General features: G+C 41.3%; 1 protein-coding gene across 5 annotated transcripts; it reads right to left on the reverse strand.

Annotated features, from left to right (window-relative positions):
- Nucleotides 1–24824, reverse strand: PSEN1 (presenilin 1). 5 transcript variants are annotated; one of them, XM_061998203.1, is made up of 12 exons: nt 24760–24824; nt 21750–21893; nt 19882–19920; nt 16884–17140; nt 15498–15639; nt 13673–13740; nt 11718–11938; nt 9054–9152; nt 7530–7616; nt 6518–6691; nt 4348–4466; nt 1–4054 (listed from the first exon to the last, which is right to left on the reverse strand). In XM_061998203.1, the coding sequence occupies exons 2-12, from the start codon at nt 21831–21833 to the stop codon at nt 3899–3901; spliced, it is 1446 nt and encodes a 481-aa protein (XP_061854187.1). In that variant the 5' UTR covers nt 21834–21893; nt 24760–24824; the 3' UTR covers nt 1–3898. The 5 variants fall into 5 exon arrangements, with proteins under 5 accessions (XP_061854187.1, XP_010198536.1, XP_061854186.1 ...); XM_010200234.2 differs by lacking the exon at nt 24760–24824 and adding an exon at nt 24040–24091 and having other exon boundaries at nt 6518–6685; XM_061998202.1 differs by lacking the exon at nt 24760–24824 and adding an exon at nt 24040–24088.
- Nucleotides 24825–26196: the final 1372 nt, after the last annotated feature.

Genomic DNA, 26196 nt, shown 5'->3' on the forward strand with positions numbered 1-26196 from the left:
TCACCACATGCAACTTTTATTTTAATAGTTAGACAAATACAGGAAAATCTGCAATAATCTATCAAAAACATATCTTATCAAGAACTGGAAAGGTGTTTAAAAAACATTCACATTCGATTCAGATTATGTACAAACCAGTGTCTGTAAAAAAAAGAAACCAGCAAATGCTTTGAGTGTAAAAGGATTCCATTCTAGCTCCTGTTCCTGCGTTCCCAATGACCGAGTTGCCACTGAGATGCAATCACAGTGCAGACATGTTCCACAGTCTATTTCAGCTCATTTCAACAGCATCATTACCATTTTTTTTTAAACAGAAAGCATTTTGAGTTTTGTCATCCAGTACCATCCACCCAAAACGTACTTCTGCATATTTACTTCTTGACTGCACTAAAGGCAGAACAGTTGTCATCTCAGGGCCCAGAGTACCTATTATATATCCCTACAGGTACAGATATATCTACAACTCCATGAAGCACCAGTCTCCTATGCCTGAAATAGTCGGGGTCTGCTTTGTACATTGAGGAAATCAGCCATTTTTAGTGGAGGACAGCCCTTGGTGACTTAGTTCAAAGAAATCATCTACCCAGTCAGAACGACTGTTGGACTATCACATGCATACCTTCAAGACTCACCTCGTACAGATGATGTCTGAATTTGAGTGCCACCACAACAGCCATAAATAGATATGATAGTATCATACTCCTTAGCTATAAGACCACCTTCCAGGAATCTCTCCTTTTGGCTCCAGGTTAAATTCCCCAACAGAAAAGAAAAAAAAAGACAAATTGAAGTGGTTGCTTTTTTAAACAAACCTGTAACTTGGTGTTATGTTTTCTCATTTATTTCTTTGAGGCTCAGCCAAAGAGGGAGGCTAATCATTGCTGTTAGCTGAAAGGGGAGAGAAAGCTGTATCAGTATGAATACTGAAACAGTCACACAGCAGTTACCAGACAGTCTGCTTGGGCACAAAAGAGATGAATCTAGCTACTAGGGTTACACAAAAGTTCTTTCAGAGCTACAGTCTAATGTGCTGTCATTAACATACTAATTTAATAATAATGATGGAAACTGTCTCAAAAATGCAGGCTCCATTTCATTTCAGAAGTCTTTAAGTTCCACTAAGCTAACCAAGCTGACATGGTTCACGATCTCAGATTCCTGTGTTAAGACAAAGGAGGGAAAACTGACACGACCTCCACGCTTATGTAGTAACAAACCAATGCAAACAAAGACTGTTTTCAACTGAACCTCGTGGACCCAAGTGCTGAGGAGATCTTTAGTTGCAAGATCTCACTTGGAACATAAATTACCATGACTTGGACATCTAGCAAATGTCATCTGGCTTCTGAAGGCGTACGTAAGACTTGGTAATAAGCAGTGTACTTGAACACATATTGGCCTGGGCTGGAAAAGCAATTTCCCTTCTGAATTTACTTTGAGATTCAAATACACAAACCTGACTAGCTTCTGTGAATACAAATTTTACAGTCTTTGCCACTGCAGTTCTGCACTAGCTCAGAAATTAAAGCTCCAGGATGGCAGAAGCAGCTCTGGGGAGCGGAAGACTGGCAATCTAGTGTTTGAAGATTCTGAGCTCTTCCTTAGGTTGTACAGCTAACACCCATTCAAGTATGTGGAAAGGCTTTTATGCATTTCTATTGATTCTAAAGCAACTCTTCTCGGAGCTGGTGCTCCTATGGTGCATATTTAAGCCAAAAAACAAACAATAAAGATATCTGCTGCATTTAAGCAACAACTCTTCACCGAGAGTCAGTTCAGATAGGCAAAGAGACACCAACTCTTAGCAAACTTGTTCTACACAATGAAACAACCGTTAGGATGCCCAATAAAACACACAATAAAATGCTGGGGCAAGGGACAAGTTACAATAGTATAAAAACAACTCAAAGCTGTGTAAAACCAGCAAACCACAAACTTGTTTTAAGTCAAGCTGCATTGCAGCAAGATACAGAACAGTGATTTAAGTTAGACAACGCAAGCAAGTTTGACTTGAAAAGTCAATGTAGGCAATGTTGATACTGTTAGTTTATTAATGCTGTCCACAACGAACCAGCACACAAATGAGATGAATAAAAGTTCTTTAGAGGAGACAGGACAATGTATTTTATGAACATGTAAATGCTAACACCAGAGTTAGCAAGTCATACTGGAAGAGAGACATTTCCAAGGACAAAGTAAGCCTTTCTTGGTTTGAAAGCAGGTTAATACATCACAGCCTTTCCTCCCTTATTTGGGCAACGGTTGGTGAGCATCTGTGATGTTTCAGTCCTTTCAATCTAAAGGCACTGAAACAAAGCCCCAGAAAAAAGGTAAAAAGAGCTTGTGTCAGGATTTTGATAGTTGTTCTACTTGGCAAGGACTCCAGTATCAAGATGCAAGTAAAAAGAAATGCCCATCAATGGTGTCACTCCCCATGCTTCCCTCAAAAGCCGATGGCAAAACCAACTTCGTCTCACACAAGTCCCATTTCCAAGCAACCATTCATAAAAGAGTTCTTTCAAATGAAGGAGAAGATGGAGTCCAGCAGTTGTAAGGTTTGAATCAATTCTTTCTTGTCACACAAAGTTCAAAAGCTTGTATCTCCTTTTCAGTCACTTTGAGTTGTTTTTCATTTCTTCAGTCTTCGGTTCCTCGTGAGAGAGGTGACTGAAGTGGAGAGGGCCACAAATTTTGCTCCTTGGTAAAAAGAAATAACATCTCACCTAACTTCAGTATCCTCACCAATCAAGATACTGCACAAAAAAACCCATCCCTGCCCAACCTGAGGTGCTGGACAGTTGAGTGACCAATACTTCAGGTCAACAGAACCGTAAATCACATTTCTGAAGAGCAAAAATTTCAGTGATGCATTAAAAGTGCTACTAATAGCACTATGACCTCTAGCTCTGGCAAGCTAAACTCCACCTGGGATTGCTGCAAATGTCTACTTTCAATAGAAGAAGTATATACCAGTCCATGCTGTTAGTGACTATTCTCAAACACAGGGTTTGAAATGGTGTTCTAGCAAAATGATTTGCAAGAGCACGACGAGTAAGTCCTGGAATTTCTATGTAGTTTATTAACCTTTTAGAATCTAAGATCCAAATTAGGACCTTATGATCCCCTAATGCCAAATAATTCAGTCCAAGTCAAAGTAGCTACATAAGCTGGAGCAGGTGTACAGAAGGTGCACTCCATGCTTGAGGGCACAAAGTATTAAAACTGAGAAGAGGTTCTAGTTCCAGTGGGGGGGAGGGGCAAAAAAAAAAGCTTTAAAATTCCTTAAACCAAGCACACTCGGGCACAGAGGCTCTATGAAGTGGTGGAGCACTCTTAGAGTGACAGTGCTTTCTCCCTTTGTCGAGTTGCTACAAAGTCCTTTGTTGTTACACAAAGCAGAGTAAGGACTCTGCTGTCAAAAAACATCTCTGCTGAAGGAGTCTGAACTGGGTCCTCTCTCTTCAAGCGGTTTACATGGACAATTTCTATGTGGTTTGTCTGCTGCTTCTGTTAACATCAAGAAAGTCCTGAGCACCCTTAATGCTCTGAAAACAATCAACCTGTGGTAGGAGATCACATTGCTGGTGGAAGCATTAGCAACTTGCACACAGGTGGCCCTTACCAGAGATATGTGTATCAAATTACGTCTGATATAATAGCACCTGGTTTAGACCGGCCATCAGGAAGAAACCACTTTCACACAGGAAAACTCATGGGGTGCTCAGTGTAGCAGTTGTCTCAAGAAAAAAAACCAAACCCCATCAAAACACCATCAGAGGAAGCTGTAATTATTCAGGCTTGGAATCTTGAGTATTCTCACTTGAGAACTAATGGAAAAATACTTTTCCTCCTCCCAGATTTGCTACAAATATCCAGAGAGTACCAGCATCAAAGTGTGCTAGATGTAAAACTGATGGAATGCAAGCTGGTCCATAAAGGGTTGCACCAAGTTATCTGTAGCAAAGTAAAAAACTAGCCCAAAGGTTATGGAGATTGGAAGAGCTGGTAAGGCCTTCTTAAAGATGGCAAGAAGCAGAAGCGTAAGGCACAGACCCTAAGGGGAAGAAAAAACAAAGAACACAGGGAGAAATTAGGGAACTCTGAGCATCAAAAGATGATCTATATAAACATTAATCCCACAGAAATACAAGATACAGTTTGTGCCTTCCCCAAATAAAGGCTGAAGTAACAAATGTCCAGCTAATTCATACCACAGCTAAAGCTCTCAGCAGTTTTCATTCTGGCCACCAAATAAATGAATTCTGAAGAAAGAAATGTAGTAGTTGTTAACTCAGTCCCTAATGAATAACAGAAACTATCCATATTATAATATTACATGATACTCACAATTAATATGGCTACAAAACATGCTAAAGTTGTATTCCAGTCCCCACTTGCTGTTGCAGAGGCTTTGCCAACAAGGACGCTGTAGAAAATGAAGTCTCCTAAACCTAGTTTTACTCCTCCTGCAGAAGTGAATATATGGTAATAATAAAGCATTAGACAGTCTACTAATATTACATCATCAGCAAATGTCAGAGCATAACATAGATTTGCATTAAGTAGCAACAAGATTTGCTAATAAGAACATTTTCTTTTCAAAACGCTCCCGAATCAAGTGATGAAGAAAAACTCTGCTGAAACAAGATGGCTTGAGAACATTAAACCACTCAATTCATCCTGCAATTGGAATTTTTCTATACTCCCAATCTCCTGTACATACAAATACAACATATACAAGCTCAGATATTTGTAACTACACTTGTTGGAGGGGTGTCTACTGTTTGTCGTTTTGCTGGGTGTGTTCAACAGAACATTCAAGTACAATTCCTTTAAGCCAGCCAAGAAAGGGAGAAAACAAAGAAGTCCCTCACAGGTGACATTTTATTTGCTAGTTAGAAACCCCAACAAACTATTCCACTGTCCTCCTCAGTTTCCTACAGAACTCTTACTAAGGTAGGTCTAAAAAGCCCTTGTGTGTAATTACAGAGCATATCACAGGGGCAAAAAGCTAACAGATTTAGTCCAAGACAGGAGGTTTAGGAAAACTCATGAGTTAATGTGTTACTCTTTTAAACAGTAATTACCACCTTAGCAACAACTCTGGGAGCACAGTACTCCATTTTATTTCTGTAAACAAAATAATGAAGATCTCCTGAACTCCAGTTCATCTTCTGAGCTTTTAATCCAAGATATTAAGTCACCGAGGCCAACATCAGGCCACCAGCTGTTTTCATTTGGCCTATTGCTTATGTTGTCACCTGATCACAGCCCAGCCCTAAGAGGAACCCAGTGCCTCAAAACAGAAGTGCAATTACTGGGTTGATCAAGGAAAAAAGAATAGAAAAATAAAGAGGCAAGAAGAAAAAAGGCAACTCTACTCTCTCTCAGCAGGTCTCCAATACCTGGTGTAGAACAGTGCATTCACAAAAAGCTCCTAAACACTAAAACACGCTTTAACTGCTGAAACAAAGCTTGGATGCTTGCTCTCAGCAAAACAGAATGATAAGCAACAGCAACTGCTAGATAACTCCTTCCACACAAGCTAACTCTCCCAATCTCTAATAAGCTGCTTCAGACTTCCAGTCAGCTAATGCCAGCTGACAAGTCTGACTGCATGGCAGCAAATCTGACATTACTTATTTGCTGTAGGAATACAGGAGGGAGAAAATTATTCTCCATATTGGCCAGACAAAAGCTCTGTTTTCCTAAGGTCTAGAACTGAATTTGCAACACACTCTGAATCTGTAATTCTGGGGACACAGTAAATTCTAAAATTGTCCTTAAAGTAGAAGCCTTGGTATTTTTAAAGAGGAGCACCTGAGAGTCAGAGGAAATCACTGTCCCTGTTAAATACATCACATGGGGAGAGCAGTTTATTAGACAGGCATATTCCAACTTATTTAGAGCTTTGAAAGTCTAATAGCAGCTTAAACTCCAACTAGAAATCATGAGTGTGTTAAATCTGTGTATTCATGTCACATGTTATCCAAAGATACTGCACCTCAGCAACGTGCTGGAGAAAAATAAGCAAGCCCATGGCATTCTGCATACTTTTCAGTCTTCAGTTGGGTTTTAAAGCTTGCTTTCTACAGAATGGATTACAGTAATTTAATCTTGAGGCTAAAAATGTTAACAACTGTATTTATGGGGCCTAATATCTGAAAGAGATGATATACAGCAGAACACTGCATGAAAAAAGACAGAAGCTAATGCAACTGATGGTTTAATGGTCTGAAAGCAGCTTATGCTGCTCAAGTTTTGAGTCTGTGCATCAAACTGAAGATCAATTTGGCCAATACTACTCACTCCTGCAGCAAAACTAAAAGCTACCAAAAAGCAACTCCATCTGTTTCTACGGGGAGTGTCAGTATTGATCACGAGCAAGAGCAGATATTAGCCTGCTCGTCAGCCTGCTATGAGCTCACAGCACATTGTATCCACACAGTCAGGATGACTAAGACTAACTAGCTTCAGAGTTACCAACTCTTTCAGACACAGTGCTGCATGTACTCACGTTCTTCGGGGTCTTCACTTGTTTGGGAGTTACTGGGCAGAGCCTGAACAGCAGCACGCGATTCAGGTGTTGACTCAATGGGTCCTATTCTGTTGTCCCTTTGTTGCTGCCATTCCCGGCTAAAGCCACCATCATCCGCTTCAGCATCTTCAGTCCCAGTCTGGTTTGCTGAACCTCAAAGGAAGAAAGGCATTTAAGATCTCCTTCAAAAATATGCCTTCTAAAACACAACATTCTCTCCACGTGCAAGATCACAGAAAGATGGGGGGAAAAAAGAAGAGGTATTCTGTAATATGTAGTGACACTGACACAGACCATATCAAGACATTCTCATTTAGGATTTTAACACTTATTTAAACATTCAGGAGTCAATGTGAACTCTGTGGTCACAGCACCTACAGGTTGCACTCAAGTCCTTGCATTCAGGAATACTTTTACGCAACAGAGTGTGAAGCTGTGTGGTGAGCTGATTTAATCATCAAAGTTTAACATATAAACTCTCATCTAGGATTTCAGTCACCTTTGTAGTCAATATTGACAGCTTAATTTTCCAGTGAAGTTCAAAACTATGGCAAGTTACATACATATACACCCCTTCAAGCATGTTCAATTCAGAAGCTCTGCTCTGCTTTAATACACATGAACAAACCAGCCCCATGTCGTTAAACACCAACTGCATAGCCAAGAGGGTTAGACACGTTGTTTAATACAAATATAAATGAGTTAGCATTACACTGTATCACACCAACTTGACAAGCAGTTGAGCTCAATCAATAGTTGTCTATTGAGAGTCGTTTCACCACCAACATCCTGGATCCCACAAAAATTAATGTGAGAACATGAACTGCACAATAAGTAAGCAATTTCTGAAGTCATGACAGATTCATTGCTCCTAATAAGGCCTCCAGGCTTTCATTCTTCTACAGCAAGCAGGATGCTTAAAAAACAAGTATCCATAAACATTTATTCAATTAAAACATCAAATAAAAATGCCTGTCAAAATAAAACTCACCTTGTTTATCATAAGTGGAGTTTTTGGAAGCTTTCCTTTGGGCTTCTGGATCTTCCTCAGCCATGTTCACTAGCCATACCATTGTTGCTATTCAAAAGAGCCCAAACACAAACAAACCAGCATAGTTAATCATATCTTCAGAGGTATGAAATTCTGAGATAGTGTTGGCATCAATCCATTCTTTTTCTTCTTTACTTTTGATACAACTATCTTTCGCAACAGGCACTTCTCCTTCCATTAAAGCACAGGAGTATCTGGAACACAGCCAGCACCAGCTACAACATGCATTTACACATTTTGGGGAATAATGGTTTTATCCTTACTAGATGATGGGAAAAAATTGGCGACAGCTGTTGCCAGAGAAATAACTGCTATAGATGAGGCCCACTCTGAAAACCTGAATCAATGATTTCTTTACTTTCTCCCATTAATCCCTGCTTTTATCTGCAAGTAAAAAGGTCTATTAAGACTCCCAGGTACCTCAATTCAGAGGCAGCATCTGTAACAAAGTTAATAGCTCTCTGCCCCTACCATCACAAAGGATTCTCCAGTCTGAAGGTAATGAAACGCTGTCACACTTTAATGGCGTATTTTAAATCGAGTTTGTGGCTTCTCATCTCTCCTCCCACAAAACCAAACAACAGGCAGCTATGAGTAGTATCAGTTAAACACAGCAAGAGTGACAGATAAAGAACTCTCCTCGCCTTTCTCCACTGTGAACTTGTCTCTGAAGTATAGTCTACAGTACTCTTCCTCCTTCCAAACACAGGCCTTTCCTGCACCAGGCAGGACAAGGGGTAATGGAAAGAAGATGGAACATATGAAGTTCCATTTAAACATAAGAAGAAACTATTTCAGTGCTGAGGTGAGGGAGCCCTGGCGCAGGCTGCCCAGGGAGGGTGTGGAGGCTCCTTCTCTGGAGGGCTTCAAAACTCACCTGGACATGTTTCTGTGTGGCCTGATCTAGGTGGGACCTGCTCTGGCAGGGAGGTTGGACTGGATGATCTCTGAAGTTCCATTCCAACCCCTACCATTCTGTGATTCTATGGCAACACAGAACTGTGAAACTGTGTACTAATGCATTTGCAGGTTATAACAGCAATTTGCATTGAGCAAATTCAGTTATAGTTCTGTAAATTATCATCTTCCTGGTAATTTCTCTCCTTCCCTCCAATTAACACACAAGTTATTTAACCACTGAAAGCTAACAAATATTTTCTGAAACAAGTACTCCCTTAGAATAGGCTGAATTCACCCACTAATGACATACTACTTTGGCCAAAACAAGGTGTCTTATCACCTCTCCTGTTTGTATTTTGTATCAAAATATGCTCCTTCTTATCTTAAAAGATTTTAGCCAGAAAATGTTCCACATTTTTGGGTCAACAGTGAAAGGAAAACCGAGACTCAAGTGCACAGACTATGAATTCCAGCTGACAAGCATCATGTTAAAGCATAGACAAGAAAAATCACTTCATCTGAGTGGTGATTCTAAGTTTGAAGTATTTAGGGAAGTGTACTTACAGGAGTAAATAAGTGCTGGGAAGAGAGTTTCATTTCTCTCTTGAGCTGTTTCAACTAGCATACGAAGAGGACCCTTAGGACACAGGACAGCAACCAAATCTGAAAGGAACAGTGAACAGATCTTATATCATACACATATTTCTGGACATTTCTAAGAAGGTTTTTCTGCAACACTTGCAAAGACTGGTTACAAGATAAAATGCTCCCCTGAACACAGACCTCTGAAGGAGCCATTGGCTCTTTTGAACATTCTCAGTTACATGAGCTGTTTCTCATATTACTGCAATATGCACACAATTTTTTTAAATGGGGTGCTCCTCACCTCAGATATTATGCAACTGAAAAGGTGTCTATATGCTGACTTACAAGTTGAAATCAAACAATTCATGAAAGCTACCATCCTACTAACTTCTTGGAAATACCAAATTGCCACTATCAAAGCTCTTCTTAACCCAAGTTTAATGCTAAAACAATTTTTAAGACAAGAGCTAAGTGAGGCTTACAGAATTTCTATGAAGTAGGCATGTCTGTCAATTTATTCCCAGTTAATGGGGGGAAAACAGTGAATGCACACGTGAAAAGGAAAACCACACAGGTATACTAAGCAATGCTGGAAAATGTCGTTTGCATAGATTTGAGGTGTTCAAAACACATTTATCATAAGAAAATAGCAGCTTTTTGTTGTTTCCCTCAATTCTTGTTCACGGTATATGAAACTGAGTGAACAAGTGAAAATGAACTGAAAAGCAATAATTTACAAACTGGGATGACTGTACACATGACTCATGCAGAGCAACACAGAGCATTGAGAAAAAATGACCTATTAGAGGCTCCATTTGCTTTCTTACCTGAATGTTGATGGTTTGCTAATACAATTTGCAACTCCACAAACAACCTGAACTAATTTTCCCTTGTCTTGTGTATTGAGAAAGCTGTAACATGTACACATTAATCTCACTATTACCTTTTGCAGTTACAGAACCAAAGAATCTTAAGGGCTGGAAGGGACCTCAAAAGATCATCCATTGCAAGCCCCCTGCCAGAGCAGGATCACCTAGAGTAGGGCACACAGGAACTCATGGAGGTGGGTTTGAATGTCTCCAGAGAAAGAGACTCCACAGCCCATCTGGGCAGCCCCTGCCAGTGCTCCCTCACCTCAACACTGAAGAAGTTTTCCCTTGTGTTTCTTTGGAACCTCTTCTGTTCCAGATTGTACCCATTGCCCCTTGTCCTGTCATTGGCCATCACTGAGCACAGCCTGGCTCCATCCTCCTCACACCCACCCTTTATGGATTTGCAAACATTCATGAGGTCATCCCTCAGTCTTCTCCAAGCTGCAGAGCCCCAGCTCCCTCAGCCTTTCATCAGAAGGGAGATGCTCCACTCCATCATCTTTGTAGCCCTGTGCTGAGCTCTCTCCAACAGCTCCCTGTCCTTCTGGAACTGAGGGGCCCAGAACTGGACACAATATTCCAGATGAGGCCTCACAAGGGAAGAGTAGAGAGGGAGGAGAACATCTCTCAAAAACCTACTGCTCACATCCCTTCTAATACACCCCAGGATGCCACTGGCCTTCCTGGCCACAAGGACACATTGCTGGCTCATGGTCCACTCCGTGTATGTCTTTCAATCCATTTGAAAAGATCTGACACCAAACGTACCACCTTACACAGCAGCAGCTGCATGTTGCACAGAACAGGCCTGCTGCACCAGAGCTATGTGCCCTAGCACCACTGCTGGTCCTGCTCAGGTAAAGAATTCTTAGCATGGGGTCACAGGCTTTGAAACTTACCTCTCCTTTGTGCAAAACAGCTCCCTTATGGCCTTGGAACGTGAACTGAAGAGTCATTTCATTTTGCAATCCCTGAATAAAGGCTGAGTACTTGATATACTCAGATTTGTTCTAGTCATACAAAGGGTTGAAGCGTGAGGGGAGACTGGGAAGATTTGCTTAATGTGCCTTATGATCCATGAGTATACAAGGGAGGAAAATTCTTCCTCCCTCTGAAGGAAGAGCGCACCTAAGGAGTACACTGACCTACCAGAGCTAATAAAATCTTATTAACCCCTTCACATCTACAACTGGACAGAAACTCAGTCTTTATCATTACCAGTGACTTTCAGAGTACACATCCATCACACTCTGATGCTTTGAAAAAAACATACGAGCACATCTTTGTGGCCACACGTAGCTGTAATGTTTTATTTCTGTCTAAGTAACTAGATTTTAGTCTTGCCTGGGAATGAAATCAGTATTTGGGATAAACAGTGATCTTCTTACCAGAGGTGTCCGGCGCCCTCTAAAGCTCTACGAAAGAACTACACCCAGGTACCTCAGTTGTTGTAAAAGCGTAATATGCCGAGATTCAAATGGATTCTCACTTAGAAAAGTTAAATCAAGGAAACTGATTTCACAACTAAATCCTTCTAAATGCAAACTGTCTTTGAACAATGAAAATTGCCTTTAATCTTTCATTGCTTCCTTCTCATGATCTAATTAGGCACGGAGCAGGGTGTTGTTTCTATGTCCACAAACCTGAGTAATTTGCAGGTTGGGCAGCTCTATACCCATGTAGGACTATATCCAAACGAGAAGCTTTGAAATTCTGAACATATAATAGTTTCCAAGCATTCTTGGGGAACTGAAAAGCCAAAAGCTCTTACCATAGACTGAAATGACAGCCAGGATAAGCCATGCAGTCCATTCAGGAAGGTACTTAATGAACACCAAGGCCATGAGAGCGCTGATCATGATGAGATACGCCTGCTGGAGCCGAAGGGGACCCTTCCAATGGATACAAATCATTCCCACAACACCAAAGTTCCAGATCATGAGTGCCACTGTTATATAGTCCATGGCAACATTATAAGTCTTAAAAACCTCCCTGAAAAACACAAATAAGGAAAATAATATGAACTGCATTTGCTCAAACAATGGAACCAAGTTACAGATCACAGAACCACAGTCTTAAGGGTTGGAAGGGACCTTGAAAGAGCATCTCAGTCTTTTCTTACATTTGTTTTCATATTCAATGTATTGGCACAAATCACAGAATGGTAGGGGTTGGAAGGGACCTCTAGAGATCATCCAGTCCAACCCCCCTGCTAACGCAGGTTCCCCTCCAGGTTGTGCAGGAACACATCCAGACATTTACTACTTTACTCTTGTTCACAAAGGGGATAATTTTATCAGTGTTTGCTTTATATGGATCTTAAAAGGCATGGAAACATCTCTCTGCTTACCTACCACCTGTGGAATGGAAACCCTTTGCTAACTTCAAAGTAAGGTACACATGGTTATTCGATTTCATTCTTTGCCACAAACACTGAAGTAAAAAGCTTTCTTTTTGGATGAACCATGTCACTTTGTCAGACCAAATATTACAACCTAATTAAGACCCTTGGTAAGAAAAACCAAAATAGACAAATACATTGTCACTAAGTCACAAGTGATTTCCACTAATCCAAAGAAGAAGTGGCTGTGATAGCTTTTTCCAGATTCTGCTGCTATCAACTCACCAAGATACCATGAGCCTTACAACCTGTATGATACCTTTCTCCAGGAAATTTCTGTTCTGTACTTGTTAGTTGGCCTTTGAGATGCACAGTGTAAACAGGATGGCCCTTACTGCCATCACACGAAATCAAGCCACAGACTTCCTCCTCACTCACTGGACCTCTGCAAAAGCAAGCCATCACTTCTTTGAGGCAGCAGGGGCAGGTAAAAGAAAGCAGAGTGTCAGGAAAGCCTTCAGTCCTTCTGCTCACACACAATCATGGGAGAGTGCTAGCTCCAGCTCAAACCCAAAGGAAGTGAACCTGGCAGCTTGTCTCCACCCAGCCTACACTACACTTGTGCCTTGTATTTGAAAAGTTGTTATTACAGTTAGAGAAAACAATGACTAAAAAAAGTCACCACACATCACTTTTGGCAAAAAACAGTGACTAAAGGACCACCATTTTCTCCCCCTTTAGAGCAAATTAAACAAGCTTCTTCAAAGAGACATGTATCTGTCACCAGTGGTACAAATATAAATATATTAAATATATCTATATATATACATACAGGGTAACAACTCCATGGCATAACTCCAGCTACAAACCCTGATCAGGCTGGTTGTTTTAGAGGATACCTAGTACTATGCACAACTTTGATGCCTAGATAAAGGCATACTTTCAGGTTGGAAAAGAAAACCACTGAATCTATTTTGTTGAGAGAGCAGATCCTTCTCAGAGGAATCTTTTCTGCCACTACCCATGCAAATAGCCTTTGCACACACAGCCCACCACCAAAGCCAAGATGTGAACACCTGCCCTTGAGTCATGTGGCTATGAAAAATTATCACAACATATGCTCGTAGACTAAGCTATCCTGTGCAAAATCATGTGTTCTGGTGATGTGATGGACAGCTTCTGTACACAGCATCATATGAAGAAGTCTAAACCCATAAATATCTCTCTCTTCTGTGCACACCCTATCACTCTATACATAAGCAAAGAATTTCCTGCAATAGCTTACTTGTCATCATCCTTCTGAAGATTCAAAGGCTGGTTCCAAAATAAATTCACACACCAAGTGATATATGAAAACCAGCATATTAAAGCTTTAGGTCACTTACCCCAGGTAGATGAATGAGAAAAAGAAAAGCAGCAAAAGAGAAGAAATGATAAGCCAGCCATGGATCACCTGGGAAAAAAAAAAGATAACAATACAGGTTTGGGTTTAGGTTTGTTAATTTGGAAGTTAATATCTACTTCAAAATGCTTTTAAGGTTATTTTCCCTTCTGATTAAAGCAAGATGTTCAGCTGTCTCTCTGTCTTTGGTTGCTGATAAATTCATACTTAGTCTATACATATGATTGCATCTCAGTTTTAAGTGCTCTGTTGTCTTTCAACAGAGGCTCCATACAATGTAAACAGTGTATATTTTTAGGCCATTTTGATACCAGTGGCATTGTAACACAGCAGAGGCATCCAGCATTGACACAGATGGAAAATACTTCAGTGCAATTAAAAACCTTGCTCTTGATTCCAAATCATTTTCACAATACAGTTATAGAATTAAATGCCGGGACACTGAAGATTTTCTTCAGTGCTTATCTCTCAGAATCCAGCACTAGCAGTTCACCAGAGAATAACTATCAAAGGACTATCTTCTCCATCAATCACCTATATATATAATCCCTAATCTGCATATGAGAGCAGATACACATGCCCAACAATTTAACAACAGTTCAGGGTTGTACTCACAGGGGACATGCATAGCTTTTACCTTGGAAATGACACGTGCTCAGACTTTGCACTGACAAAAATACACAACAATCTTGTATATGGTTGTGAAAAAGTAAAAATTAAGATGGAAAAGCCCTATAACTTTGGTAATCTCTAAACTGAGAATGAAATATCCACTTGTCAAATTCCCAGCACGGAATCTTAGACACAAAACCAGACCCAATGTTACACAGTAGATAACCAGGCAGAAGAAAGAATCTAGAAACTCAAGAAGTTCTGCTTTGAATTGATATGCTCAGTGGCTAAATTAGCTACATATGTACACTAGTTCAAAGCAGTCAGAAACTCTTTAGAAACTGTGTTATCTGTCTTCTGAAAGATACATAATAGAAGGCATCTGATGTTACAGTTTAAGATATTTTGCATTAGTTAGCTTAAAAATAAAGCCTATATACACAAAGACTAAAGTAATCACTCATTTTTGTGAGGCAATCAGGTCTTTCCAGCAAATTGAGAATCTGGTTCTTGCAGTTAGTAATTCAGTACATTTAGTCTAACACTGAACTTTCTGAAAGCATTTCTTAAAATTCTCAACAGTTCTCCTCCTTCACACTGTATGTCTTTCAAAACAGGTTCAAATTTAACCTTCAACCTAATAAAACACATCATTTAACTTGCTACTCTTAACAGATTGACTTTTCATATTTGCTAGTCCAATTCCCCTGCAGAAGACAGTGCACCTAGACCAGGTCACACAGGAATGCATCCAGGTGGGTTTGGAAATCTCCAGAGAAGGAGCCTCCACATCCTCCCTGGGCAGCCTGGGCCAGGGTTCCCTCACCTCAGCACCAAAGGAGTTTTCCTTATGTTTAAATGGAACTTTTTGTGTTCCAGCTTCTTTTCATTACCCCTTGTCCTGTCACTTGATACAACAGAAAAAAGTGATGTGTCAATCTCCTGACATCCACTATTTAGACATTTATAAATATTAATGAGATCCTCCCTCAGTCTCCTCTTCTCCAGACTAAACAGCCCCAGTTCCCGCAGCCTTTCCTCATAAGGAAGATGCTCCAGTCCCCTGATCATCTTGGTGTCCCTGCACTGGCCTCGCTCCAGCAGTTCCCTGTCCCTCTTGAGCCGAGGAGCTCAAAAATGGAGAATTAATAAATAAAACTAACACAATTACTCAAGTCAAAGACATTTACACTTACCTTGTAGCACCTGTATTTGTAAAGCACAACCAAGAGTATGGTCATGACAATGATAACGCTGATCATGATAGCTGCGTTGAGAATGGAATTCAGGGCTCTCTGTCCCACTGTCTCAGTCTCTTCTGTGAAAGGTGTGTAGATGCTACAACAACAAATAACCAACTGAAATGCCACTGAATGTGAAGGTACAGATGTTTCTGCTACGCAAGGCTCACATCTAATGAAATGACAGTTGTCTTTCAATCCAGAGCTTACAGGCTATTTTCTACTTAGGCAACATTTTAAAGATGGCATAGAAACACATTAGGCAAACTTCAATTTAAATACAAGTCTCCATAGAAAACCCGCCTTTCCTACATTCTTAAATCACATCTATTTCTTTTACTTTGTAAAGCAAACACAAAGCAGAACTCCACATTGCTCCATACAGCTACTCATGCTATGAATCACCAGGCTATCCCTGCAGCTAGACCTTTCTACACACACCATCTAGTGGACTGACAGCCCAAGCTCCCCCCTAGAGATTTCAACATGGCTCATCTCACTTGTGCTTAAAGAAACACAACTTGGGGACAAAACACCCTGTGTTATGGGCAGGGGAGGCAAGGTGAGAAAACATCATAAATAAAACCTCGGGGTTCTTTGATAAACAACTTGGATAGCACAAGAGAACTTTGCTTTATTGAAACACTTTATGACATGCTTATATTACAGAAAGTGTTCAGAGCCAAACACACTTTGAGTCATTTTGTCTAAGTGCTTTAGCAGTGGAACATTTAGACTGAGTTGCTGCAGGTTATGACAGGCTCAGTGTTCTTCCTTTGTCTACTCTCAAATCAGCTTTCACTGAAATTGCTTTGTTTTGGGCAACACAAATATATTTTGCCAAAGTTTCTGTAACTGCAGCAGAAGTGAGCCTCATGAAATTATCTTCCTTGTGCCTTTGAATTTCTTTATGAAATGGCACAGGTAAACCAGAACTTGGCATCTCTGTTACTTCATTTAAATGAGTAGGTGTTTTTTTCCTTTTCCAAAATCTTTGCATTCTAGCAGACTACAGCTGAAATGGCTTTGGCTCAGGATTGAGTTTGTTTTATATATACCACAGGGCAAGACAGAGTATTAAAATGAAGACTGGGATTTTTATCAAGCTGTAAAAACGAAGATATATTATTCCAACTAGTCACCAGAGAGACAACAAATATCAGTAGTGTCATAAATATAGTCCGAGTTCTAGAAGGAATAAAACAAAACTATCTTTGGGCTAGTGGAGAGGAAAATGGAGGCAAGAGGGAGTTCACTGCTAGAATTAGACTCCTGAAGAAAGGGAGATTAAAGAAAATTATGAGTCCATTGAAAAGATAGGGGAAAGAACTTGATACATACAGCTGTCCATCCTTGCGTGTATAAAAGCTGACAGACTTGATGGTTGCAACAACGACCACCATGCAAAGCGTGACAGGTACAAACAACATAATCACATGTTTTGCCCCATATTTCAGTGTCAGCTCCTCATCTTCTTCTTCGTCTTGTTCCACCACTTGCTGAGTGTTGTTCTGTGGCTGCCCGTTGGTCTCAGACTCTGCATTGTCGTTTCTTCTGCGCTCACTATTGTCGTGGCGTCGTCTTTCGCTGTTGTCATTCTGCAATACATAAAGTTTCCTCAGCAACTATCCACAACCACAGTCTTGTACACCAAGCTGAAGACGATCTCAAAGGGGGAAGGTGTAAAGGTAGTATTTACTGTAAAGAACATTTGCCACAGCACGCCTTAAAGAGTGGTAATTAATTGCATCACATAGTTATCAAAGGATGGGTGACTCGGAAGTATTTACATTAAAAGCAGGAGCAGCTGAAAGTAGGCTGGTTGATTCTAACAGCCTACATCACCTTTCCTTTAAACAGAACTGTAAAAGCTCTGTAAAGACAGACAGCTTTCTGTCTTGGTCCAAATTAGAGTTGATACAAGGGTATATGACAATAGATTATTCATAGCTTGACAAGAATTAACTATATCTGGTCCTAGGCAAAAAAAAAAGGCCAAACAGACATTTACAACACTGAACTCCATGAAAATCATAGGAAAACTACTTTCCTTTCCATGTTACTCCCACTGCAGTACACTAACTAGAATGTATATTAAAATGGAGCTTCGTGAGGTATTGTGCTCCCAAATTTTTAGCAAGAAGAGTGATGGAAGTGGTGACAGAACTCAAGACTCGATCCCAAAGCTTTAGTGTGATGAGCTCAGTGTGCAGATTGTTTCTCCCCTTTCCCAAGGATACTACTGCCACATTCTCTCACTGACACTGAAGAAATTCCACCACTCTTGTCAATATATGAAAAAGCCTGATACTGCTGCATGAAACACCAAGGGTGTCACTGAAACAAGGATAGTGGTAAACTTCCAATGCAATTAAGACTAATCACAAGCAAAAATACAATCTGGGAACATCACCTACAAGGAAATGATCAGGCCTACATTCCTCCTGGTGTCACAAACCTTTTGCCCTCTCTTCATGAAGTCTCATCAGCAGGGAGCATTCAGCCTTTTATATGTTGCATGCACATACAGAGGACATGAGCTATGTTTTATCTGTTCTGGACTACAAGAGAGTAACTCATTATATGCTTACCAGTAACTCTAAACAAGCCCTCAACTGAACAGTTTGTATTATACAGACTACTCTCTTTTTCTACTGTATTACCATGTCCCAAACCAGTGCTGTACTGTTCCCATTCCCTTTACTCAGGAGATTTAAGATAAAAGAGATGTAACACAAAGATTTTTGATTCCTTACAACATGAGTCTCATTTCTTTGGAACTGCTTCATCTACAAACAGTTCAGTTGGCAATAAGTGCACTAAAGCAGCTTTAGATTAAAAGGCACAATAAACTGATGAAGATACCTTTTGCAATACCTTTGAAGCATCACTTAGTTTTAGTAAAACTGCTGTAGACATAAGATTGGGTATTGAAAATACAACCTAATGAATTTCTGCTCAAGTATTCTTATATGAAGGCATTTTTTTCCTTACACATGCAATGTTCAAGTCTCATTACCTGTTCTTCATAGCATTTCCAAAAATAACTGCTGACTTGCACCTCGTGAACTCAGTGCAGTTTTTCCATAAATCAATAGTAATTTTGGATATTCTTTATGTAGAATTTTCCTAGCCCCCTTAAGATGTTAAAGTGTGTACTCACAGTGGGGTTTTCAAAAACACTTAAGTGATTAAGGAGCACAAGTCCCTGTACTTTGAACTGCAAACAATGACACTGCTAAAACCTTGGTTGAAGCTTTACAACTTCCCACAACTTGTGAAAAATTTACTTTTCCAAAACATGACAAAGTCACTGTACACACCAAATGCTTTGCCTAATGACTTCTTTAGTATCCTCAGGATCAAGCTCAGCAGAGTTTCAAGAATTGCCCTCTAAGAAAATATGCTTCATGTTTTAGAAAGGAAACTGAATATAAGGCAAGGAAAAAAAATCACCTAAAATCATCTTGATTAAACAACTAAAGCAGCAGGCAAACAGGTTTTCAGAATTAAGGTTTTAGCCTTAATTTGAATTTAGTATCATTAACTTAAGTATGTCCTGAAAAAGATCTTGGGCTAAATATTCTTTGTTATGAAATGAAAGAATATGGGTGAATTGAAATACGGAGATCATGTATAATTAATCTGAAATAATGGCTGCAATTGAGCTTTTTTCTGTACAGATTATAGCTCAAGTGTAACCTTTTTAATTTGGACAGCAAAATACTCCCATTTCTTCCTCTCAGTCTACAACAAAACAGCAATCAGTCTATCTGTCTAAATAAGCTGCCTAAGATGACCATAACTAACACAAGACTGGAAATAACCAGAGCCTTGGAACACTGCACAAGTAATGCAGACTTAGTATTTAGGTTTCTGCACACTTGCAGAATATGTTGCCTTTTCTCTGCTGTAACAGCAGTCCTACATGAGGGAGCACTTACTCCTATCTTAGGCACAGAAATATACAAAGTAAAAACAAAAACCTACAGCTTTGCCAAGCAAATACAAAAGCAGCCAAGGGAAAAGCCTGATTAACCAGCACATCACTACCAAAAAACATCAAAAATGAAACAAAGAGAAAAATAGAAGAAACTGGACCAATATGGGCCATTTTATTGCCTTTGTTAGTTAGAAACAAAGATACAATAATAAAATGACTTTACATACTAACACAGAGCATGAAAATCACATCAGCATCAACAGAGTTATAAGAATTATTCTCTCATTCGCTGTTGAAACTAGGAAAAAAGTTGTCCTTTCAGGCTACTCAAGTGTAGCTAAATGTGACATGCGTGTGCCCCACTGCTTAAAAGAACAAAGTGCACTTGTATCCTACCTGATCAGCATTAAACAGAGCAGAGGCCAGGGACTCTTGCTGAAGTGGAAGCAAAGGAACAGACTCTTCACTTTCCTCAGACATAGTTAAAAGTGAAAATTCTGAAGCTAAAAAGTCAGTAACACCTGTTGTGACACCGTAAGCAAACGCAAGTTATGAACTACGCGCTTTCAGGTGAACAAGTAACATCAAAAGCAAATGATAGGATTTTTTTTCCTCCTATCAGGAAAATAGTTAATAGCAAACCCAGAGCAATGCCCCTGAACCAAGAGATAAAAAAATTAGCATATTTGACATGAAGTTTCTCCATATTGACTTCAGATTTATACATCAGGAACAGACTGCCTTGCCTGACAGTGGGCACACACTTCACTCATTCTCACATACACCACTTATGTTTAAAGGTCACTATGTAGGGACAGGTATTGAAGACTGAGCTGAACTCTTGGGTGTGTGACTGGAAAAGGAGATGGCAAATTATAGTGCTTCGTGATTTCACATGCTGACTGTTAGCCACCAAAGTTAGATAAGCAGCTGCTAAGAAAGGTTTTGTTGTAGGTATGTACAACAACAAAGCAGATGTGTGGGAGGCAGAGAAAGCCGTACAACTAAGCACTGAAACCACACCTAGAGTTACACTTAAACATGGAAAGAAAAAGCACAAGTAATAGTTATTAATCAGACAGTTTGTTAATGAGAGGTAAATAGAACCATCTGTCCCCCACTGCTCAGAAGGCACATCACCAAGTTATCTGTAAGGATGGTGGGCCCACATCTTATCACTGAGCTCTGCCTTTTTCATCTGGCAGAAGAGTTTAATAAAAGTCAATCTCTCAGCTGTCCAAGACAAAAAGAAATCTTTTTCCCTCCCTCTGAAGCAAAAGCATAAAGGATGCAATAGGAAAGTTTCCACTTTCCTATTTTTATAAACAGTTTCTGAAATCAATAAGGTCTTAGGTCAGACTGACTACTTAAAAATAACTTTTCCAATATTGAATACTTTCACTGATACAGCAGAATGCTGATCTGAGATAAAAGACAAAGATTTCTCAAAGTTCTACTCAAACTACTGGATTGTAAAGAAGAGTTAGAGCAGGGATCAAAACATTCTCTCAAACCACTGCCAAAAACATGGCTCCAAGTGTCCCAGCTCACAAGAGCACTTCTGTGTCACAAGGAAACCTGATATTCAAGAGCAAGAGCAGGAACAAAGAACTGAGCATGACAAATCTGAAAGCCTGAGCACCACACCCAAGTAGCACCATCTGAACTCGGTTCTACCCAAAAACATGCAGTACAGTAAGCACAGCCTTAGCAGCAATTACGTGCTTAAGGTCTTTCAAAGCAATCCTGTGAAAATTTAAGGTTTGAGTATCCCCATCTCCCCCCACCAAAATCTCAAGAACTCTGAGAGAACCTTGGCAACTACTCACAAGTAAAACAAGGCAGTGCTGGTCTTCCTGCATGGGAGCTGTCCTCCAGCAATAGCAACAAAACAACCCAGGCTTTGAGCTCTACCTAGACTAAAATTAACTCTGTGACTGAGAAACCTGTGAGTTGAGCAGAGCACAGCCAAGCTACATCAAGAGAGCTCACTAAATCCTCTAAAGGACAAGGTTTGACACAGGAGTGTCCCACCCTATTTTCATATTTCTCTTGAGGGCTTGGTCACTCCAGCACTGAGGGAAGTCTTATCTTATGTATGTAAGTTTAGAACATTTGATAATTTACAGAATCTTTTTCAGCACCACAACAGTCCAGACACTCCCAACTAACAGATTCCTCGGGTTCTGAATGGTATTTCCATACACACTCATCATTCATCCCAATTTAACTGCTAGCAGGGGATAAGATTGTTTGTTACATACGGTGTTGCTGAGGTGGTTATCAGGGAAGTTTTCTGACAGCTGACCATGCTGAAACTGGGGTAAATGCGCAGACAGTTCGGTCATTGGTGTTATCCTCTGGAAATCGCTTGTTTTGACACAAAATGGATCTTTGCTCTTGAGATTCTGAAAGGAAAAGAGAGGTGTAAAAAGCCTCTGTTCTCACGCAACCAGGTTCTCCAGCCCCTCCTTACCGCTATTTTTAGACTTCACACAGACTAAAGACAACCATTTTCTATCTACATCACCATACTGAACAGTATCGCATCTACTAAAAGGTCAAAATAGGGATTTTCCAGCATAAAAATAATATCATCTAGGTGTTATCAAATTAGTTCATCAGCCACGGAAGTAAGACAGCAACAAACTAATAATGCAAAACAGTCCTCCATTCCCTCTCGTGCAATAAGTGAGAAGCACCACGTGCTTGCTCAGAGCTCAACTTGGATGTTTTGATCTCAGAAGAGTACAATTGCTCCACGTTGTGGTTCTGGGCTGCTGGTAAGTGCAAGGAGAATCAAGCAAGGGGATGAGTGAGTTACACTAGCTCATTTAAAACCTGGGTATATCTTTAAGACTGTAATGCTACAAAAGTGATCCAGAGCTGCAAAAGCCAGAGTTTCATCTGAGCCTCAAGTGGTAGGTTTTCTGTGTCAGCTACATAAACATGCCACATGCTTGGAACAGCTTTATGCATTCTTCCATAAAAAAAGGTCAGATGCTAACATTTTCCTACACAAATATGTGCTCCATAATAAAAGAGGATAAAGCAATACAGGGGAAAGAGGAAGAAGGGTGACATCACATAAGTTCCAGAAAAAAAACAATGAGTAGGCTTAGACAAATCACTGGTTTGGTAACACAAAACATAAGGAAGTGAACTGCCCAAGCGTGGAGTGTCAGGCCCCCCTTCAGCTTCAAGTGGCTCCTGCTCCTACCTCATGTCAAGTCCAGCATTCATCACCCCTCTCTCTATAGTAGATTTTGCTCAAGACTGTTTTTCTGCTCTTTTGGTGTACTCAACTAATATACAAGGGAGAACATCACAAAGCAAGGCCTCAGTTTTGTCAGTAGCAAGCCACAAATGCTGCAACACAGCATCTTACTTAAAAAAGGAAATGATTCCTATTCTCATACACACCAAGATGCAAAAGCTCTTTCTCTACTTACAAATAAATACACGTCTTACAAGACTGGTGCTTACTAACTTCAACAGGGATGTGGTTTACACTAAAGAGCCATTAGGAAGCAACACCAATTTAACAAGTCTAGTGGGAGCATGCAAACTGTTTGCAGCAAGAAATACAATGTAGTATTCAGTAGAATGGCTCTCTTCTACATTTGTAATTAAAAATAGAGCACAGCTAACTTTAAATGTAATGAAATGTAAGATTAGGCAAAGAGAAACAGGCACTACTTAGCTTTTACTCTCTAAGTTTTTGCTCTAATTCTTTGGTTGGGCTACAGGAAATAAACAAAGACTTTCACAGCTACTATTAGTAAAAATTCTGAGTGATGGTACCAGAGAGGAAAAAGTTGAGTGTTTTTATCCAGACATGGAGTATCAGAATGATTTTTTTTTGCATAGCAGCAAGTAAAAATTCTAGTTAAGTTATAGGAGAAAAAAACCAAACCAAACCAAGAAATATCTTTATTTAAAGGCTGGTAAAGAACACCACCACAAACAAAAAATAGAGCTGAGAGAAAAGTGGTGACAGGGAGGGGTAACTGACAGAGAAGCTGCACCAAAGCTTGAGTAACAGTGTCTGACAGGCCTCAAAACGGACTGTTAAAACAATCCCTTCTGAAAACTCAAGAGCTCAGAAAAGGGATTCAGGACGTCTTCCTAAACAACTTCATTTTATTATTTTTAAATAAATGAACAGCTGAAGTTTAAGAGTTTAAAATTTAAGTCTGAACGAACAAAATTACGAATGAAGTGTGTGCAAAAAGGGGCCAGTTAAATCTGTATTTGTTTTACCCGAAGGGGGTTGCACCAAAGCATTTTTTTACCTAATGAAGCCGTTGCTATTAGAATAGCCTGTCTAAAATTTCTTCTTTGCCTCCTTTGGCTTTCCTTAGCAAGAATAACAGGAGTTACCACTACAGGTTTCAAGAATTTACATGTAGCATAATAATAAGCAGAGAAAACATACGGCGTTCGCTCTACTTAGAACAGAAAGAAAAGTAAGTATCTATCAGCCACAGCAAAAGCGGTGCGGCCCGGCCAACCTGGGCTTTATCTCTCAAATAAGCAAGGAGTAGCACACACCGCTTTGCCGGAGGAACTCCCAGCGCCCTCAGCCCGGCCCCGGGCCGGTCAGGAGCGAGCCTTCAACCCAGCCCCGGGTCGGCGGAGCTCGCTCGCGGCCCAGGTTCAGGCCTCGCCAGAGGCAGTGGCCAGGGCCCGGTGTCCCTCGGCCGCAGAGGAGCCGGCAGAGTCCCGGGCGGGGCGAGGGGCTCAGCCGGCACAGTCCCGGGCGGGGCGAGGGGCTCAGCCGGCACAGTCCCGGGCGGGGCGAGGGGCTCAGCCGGCACAGTCCCGGGCGGGGCGAGGGGCTCAGCCGGCACAGTCCCGGGCGGGGCGAGGGGCTCAGCCACCGTCCCTCAGGAAGGGCGCGCGGGAGGGCCGGCGCGCGCGGCGGCCGTTAGGGTGAGGGGCGGGTCCGCGCCCCCCGCCCCCCCCCAGCTCCTGGGGCCCGCCGCAGCCGCACCGACCCCAACCCACCTCGTGTCTGCCCCGCCCACCCCAGCCCCGCTCCGCTCCGCTCCGCCTGGCCGGGTCCCCGGCCGCCTCCGCAGCCGCCGGCCCGACCGGCTCCTCACGGCCCCGCCGCCGGCCGGCCTGAGGGGAAGCCCACGGCCCGGCTCCGGGCGGCCCCGCCCCCCCCCACGCTGCCCGACCCGGCGGCCAAAGGACACTGGTCACGTCCCCAGCGGCCGGCGGCAGCGGCGAGCCCCATCCCCAGCGCACGGCCGCTGACACACCGACCTGCACGGCCCCTGCGCGGGCTCCGCCACCGGCTCCTCAGCGCCCCGCAGCCCGGCCCCACTCCCTTCCGGCCCGGGCCCCGCCCTCGCCGCCATCTCATTTCCGACGGCGGGCCTGCCCTCACGCCGAGCCGGCGCCCTTCGCTCCAGGGAGGCAGCCACGGGCAGCGCAGGTACCCCCGACACGCAGGAGCGTGTCTGAGAGCAGCACAGCGAGACAAGCTGACGGCAACTGAAACAACCGACCCCGATTACTAAAGCTGGGTAATCCAGTGAACACGCTTTGAAACTTCAGCCAACAAGGAAAATCGAGCTTGGACTATTTAACCTGGTAAAACACATTACCAATTAGAAAGGGGTAGTGGCAGAAAAATACACTCGGTGGTTTTTATTCAAGTCATATATAAAGCTAGTAACCCCAGTTTAAAAATGGTCCCACGGAAGAAGTGTTGTGAAAAAAACCTGAGGTGATCTTTGCACTGCACAATAAAAACCAGTATTAAAACTTCATCTGAAGTCAATGTGGTACCTTTTCAAGAAGCCTACAGTAAAGCTCTGACTCATTTGTGAAAGGAACAAAGGTAAACTTCAAACTTACCTTGCTATCCATGATAGCTGGAAGAGTAATCAGCAATTAGCTTTGTAAAGGCACATAACCTATTTGGGTGGCTAACACTGAAGAAATGCTATGATACATGTAATGAACCCAGATATCAAAGAGGTAAAATCTCTGGAGGAACCATGTAATTCTGCATATTTAAGATGTATTTTGCTGTTTGACTACACTCTAGGAAGATCTGGGGGAAATGAGGTGGAGCAGAAAGTATTGACACAAAAAAGAGAGTTTCAACAGGTTATATGCATATGAAATGCATTGAAAAGAAGCCATTTTATGACCAAGCCATGCCTAACCATTAACCGAATAAAATTATATTACTTTAAGAGGGGTTAAAAAACCCCAAGCCAACAAAAACATGGACATACAGCTGTATCAGACTATTCTCTATTGCTATTATTACTACTGGTTTGATCTGTGATGAAATACCTTTTAAACAGCACCTTACACTCCTCACGCTGCATGGCTGTGTACTAGTGTGTAAGCCTGCACATATGACATCCAATATTCCTGCACAGGAAAAGGTACAAAACATCAAAAAGTGTCACCTACTGTAACAAAGTACCCAACAATTTCCAGTTTTAAGTGACATCACTTTCTAAAACACTACCTACCTAGCAACTAGCTAGATATACTAGTTGCTATCTAACAACTCCATTCAATAAAAGCATGAAAGCTGCAATTCTTCCATCTCAGTAATAGGAAAGCATTAGTAGTAAGAAAGAGGAATTCAGTAAGAAACTAAACTTACTGTTTGGGGTCTTCCCCCTGGCCACATTTAGAGCCACAATCATCTAGCTAGATGGTTATTTTTGGTGCAGG

This window comes from Colius striatus, chromosome 6 (genome assembly GCF_028858725.1).
Source record: "Colius striatus isolate bColStr4 chromosome 6, bColStr4.1.hap1, whole genome shotgun sequence".
In the NCBI taxonomy this organism is placed as follows: Eukaryota; Metazoa; Chordata; class Aves; order Coliiformes; family Coliidae; genus Colius; species Colius striatus.

Bases quoted from the DNA above. Each gene is read 5' to 3' on its own strand.
- PSEN1 (XM_061998203.1), bottom strand. From the start codon at position 21,833: ATGACCGAACTGTCTGCGCATTTACCCCAGTTTCAGCATGGTCAGCTG. The intron at 19,921-21,749 runs GTATGTAACAAA...CTTCCACTTCAG, and splicing joins ATAACCACCTCAGCAACACC to CAAGAGTCCCTGGCCTCTGC. The intron at 6,692-7,529 runs GTGAGTTTTATT...TCTTCCTTTGAG, and splicing joins CTCCACTTATGATAAACAAG to GTTCAGCAAACCAGACTGGG.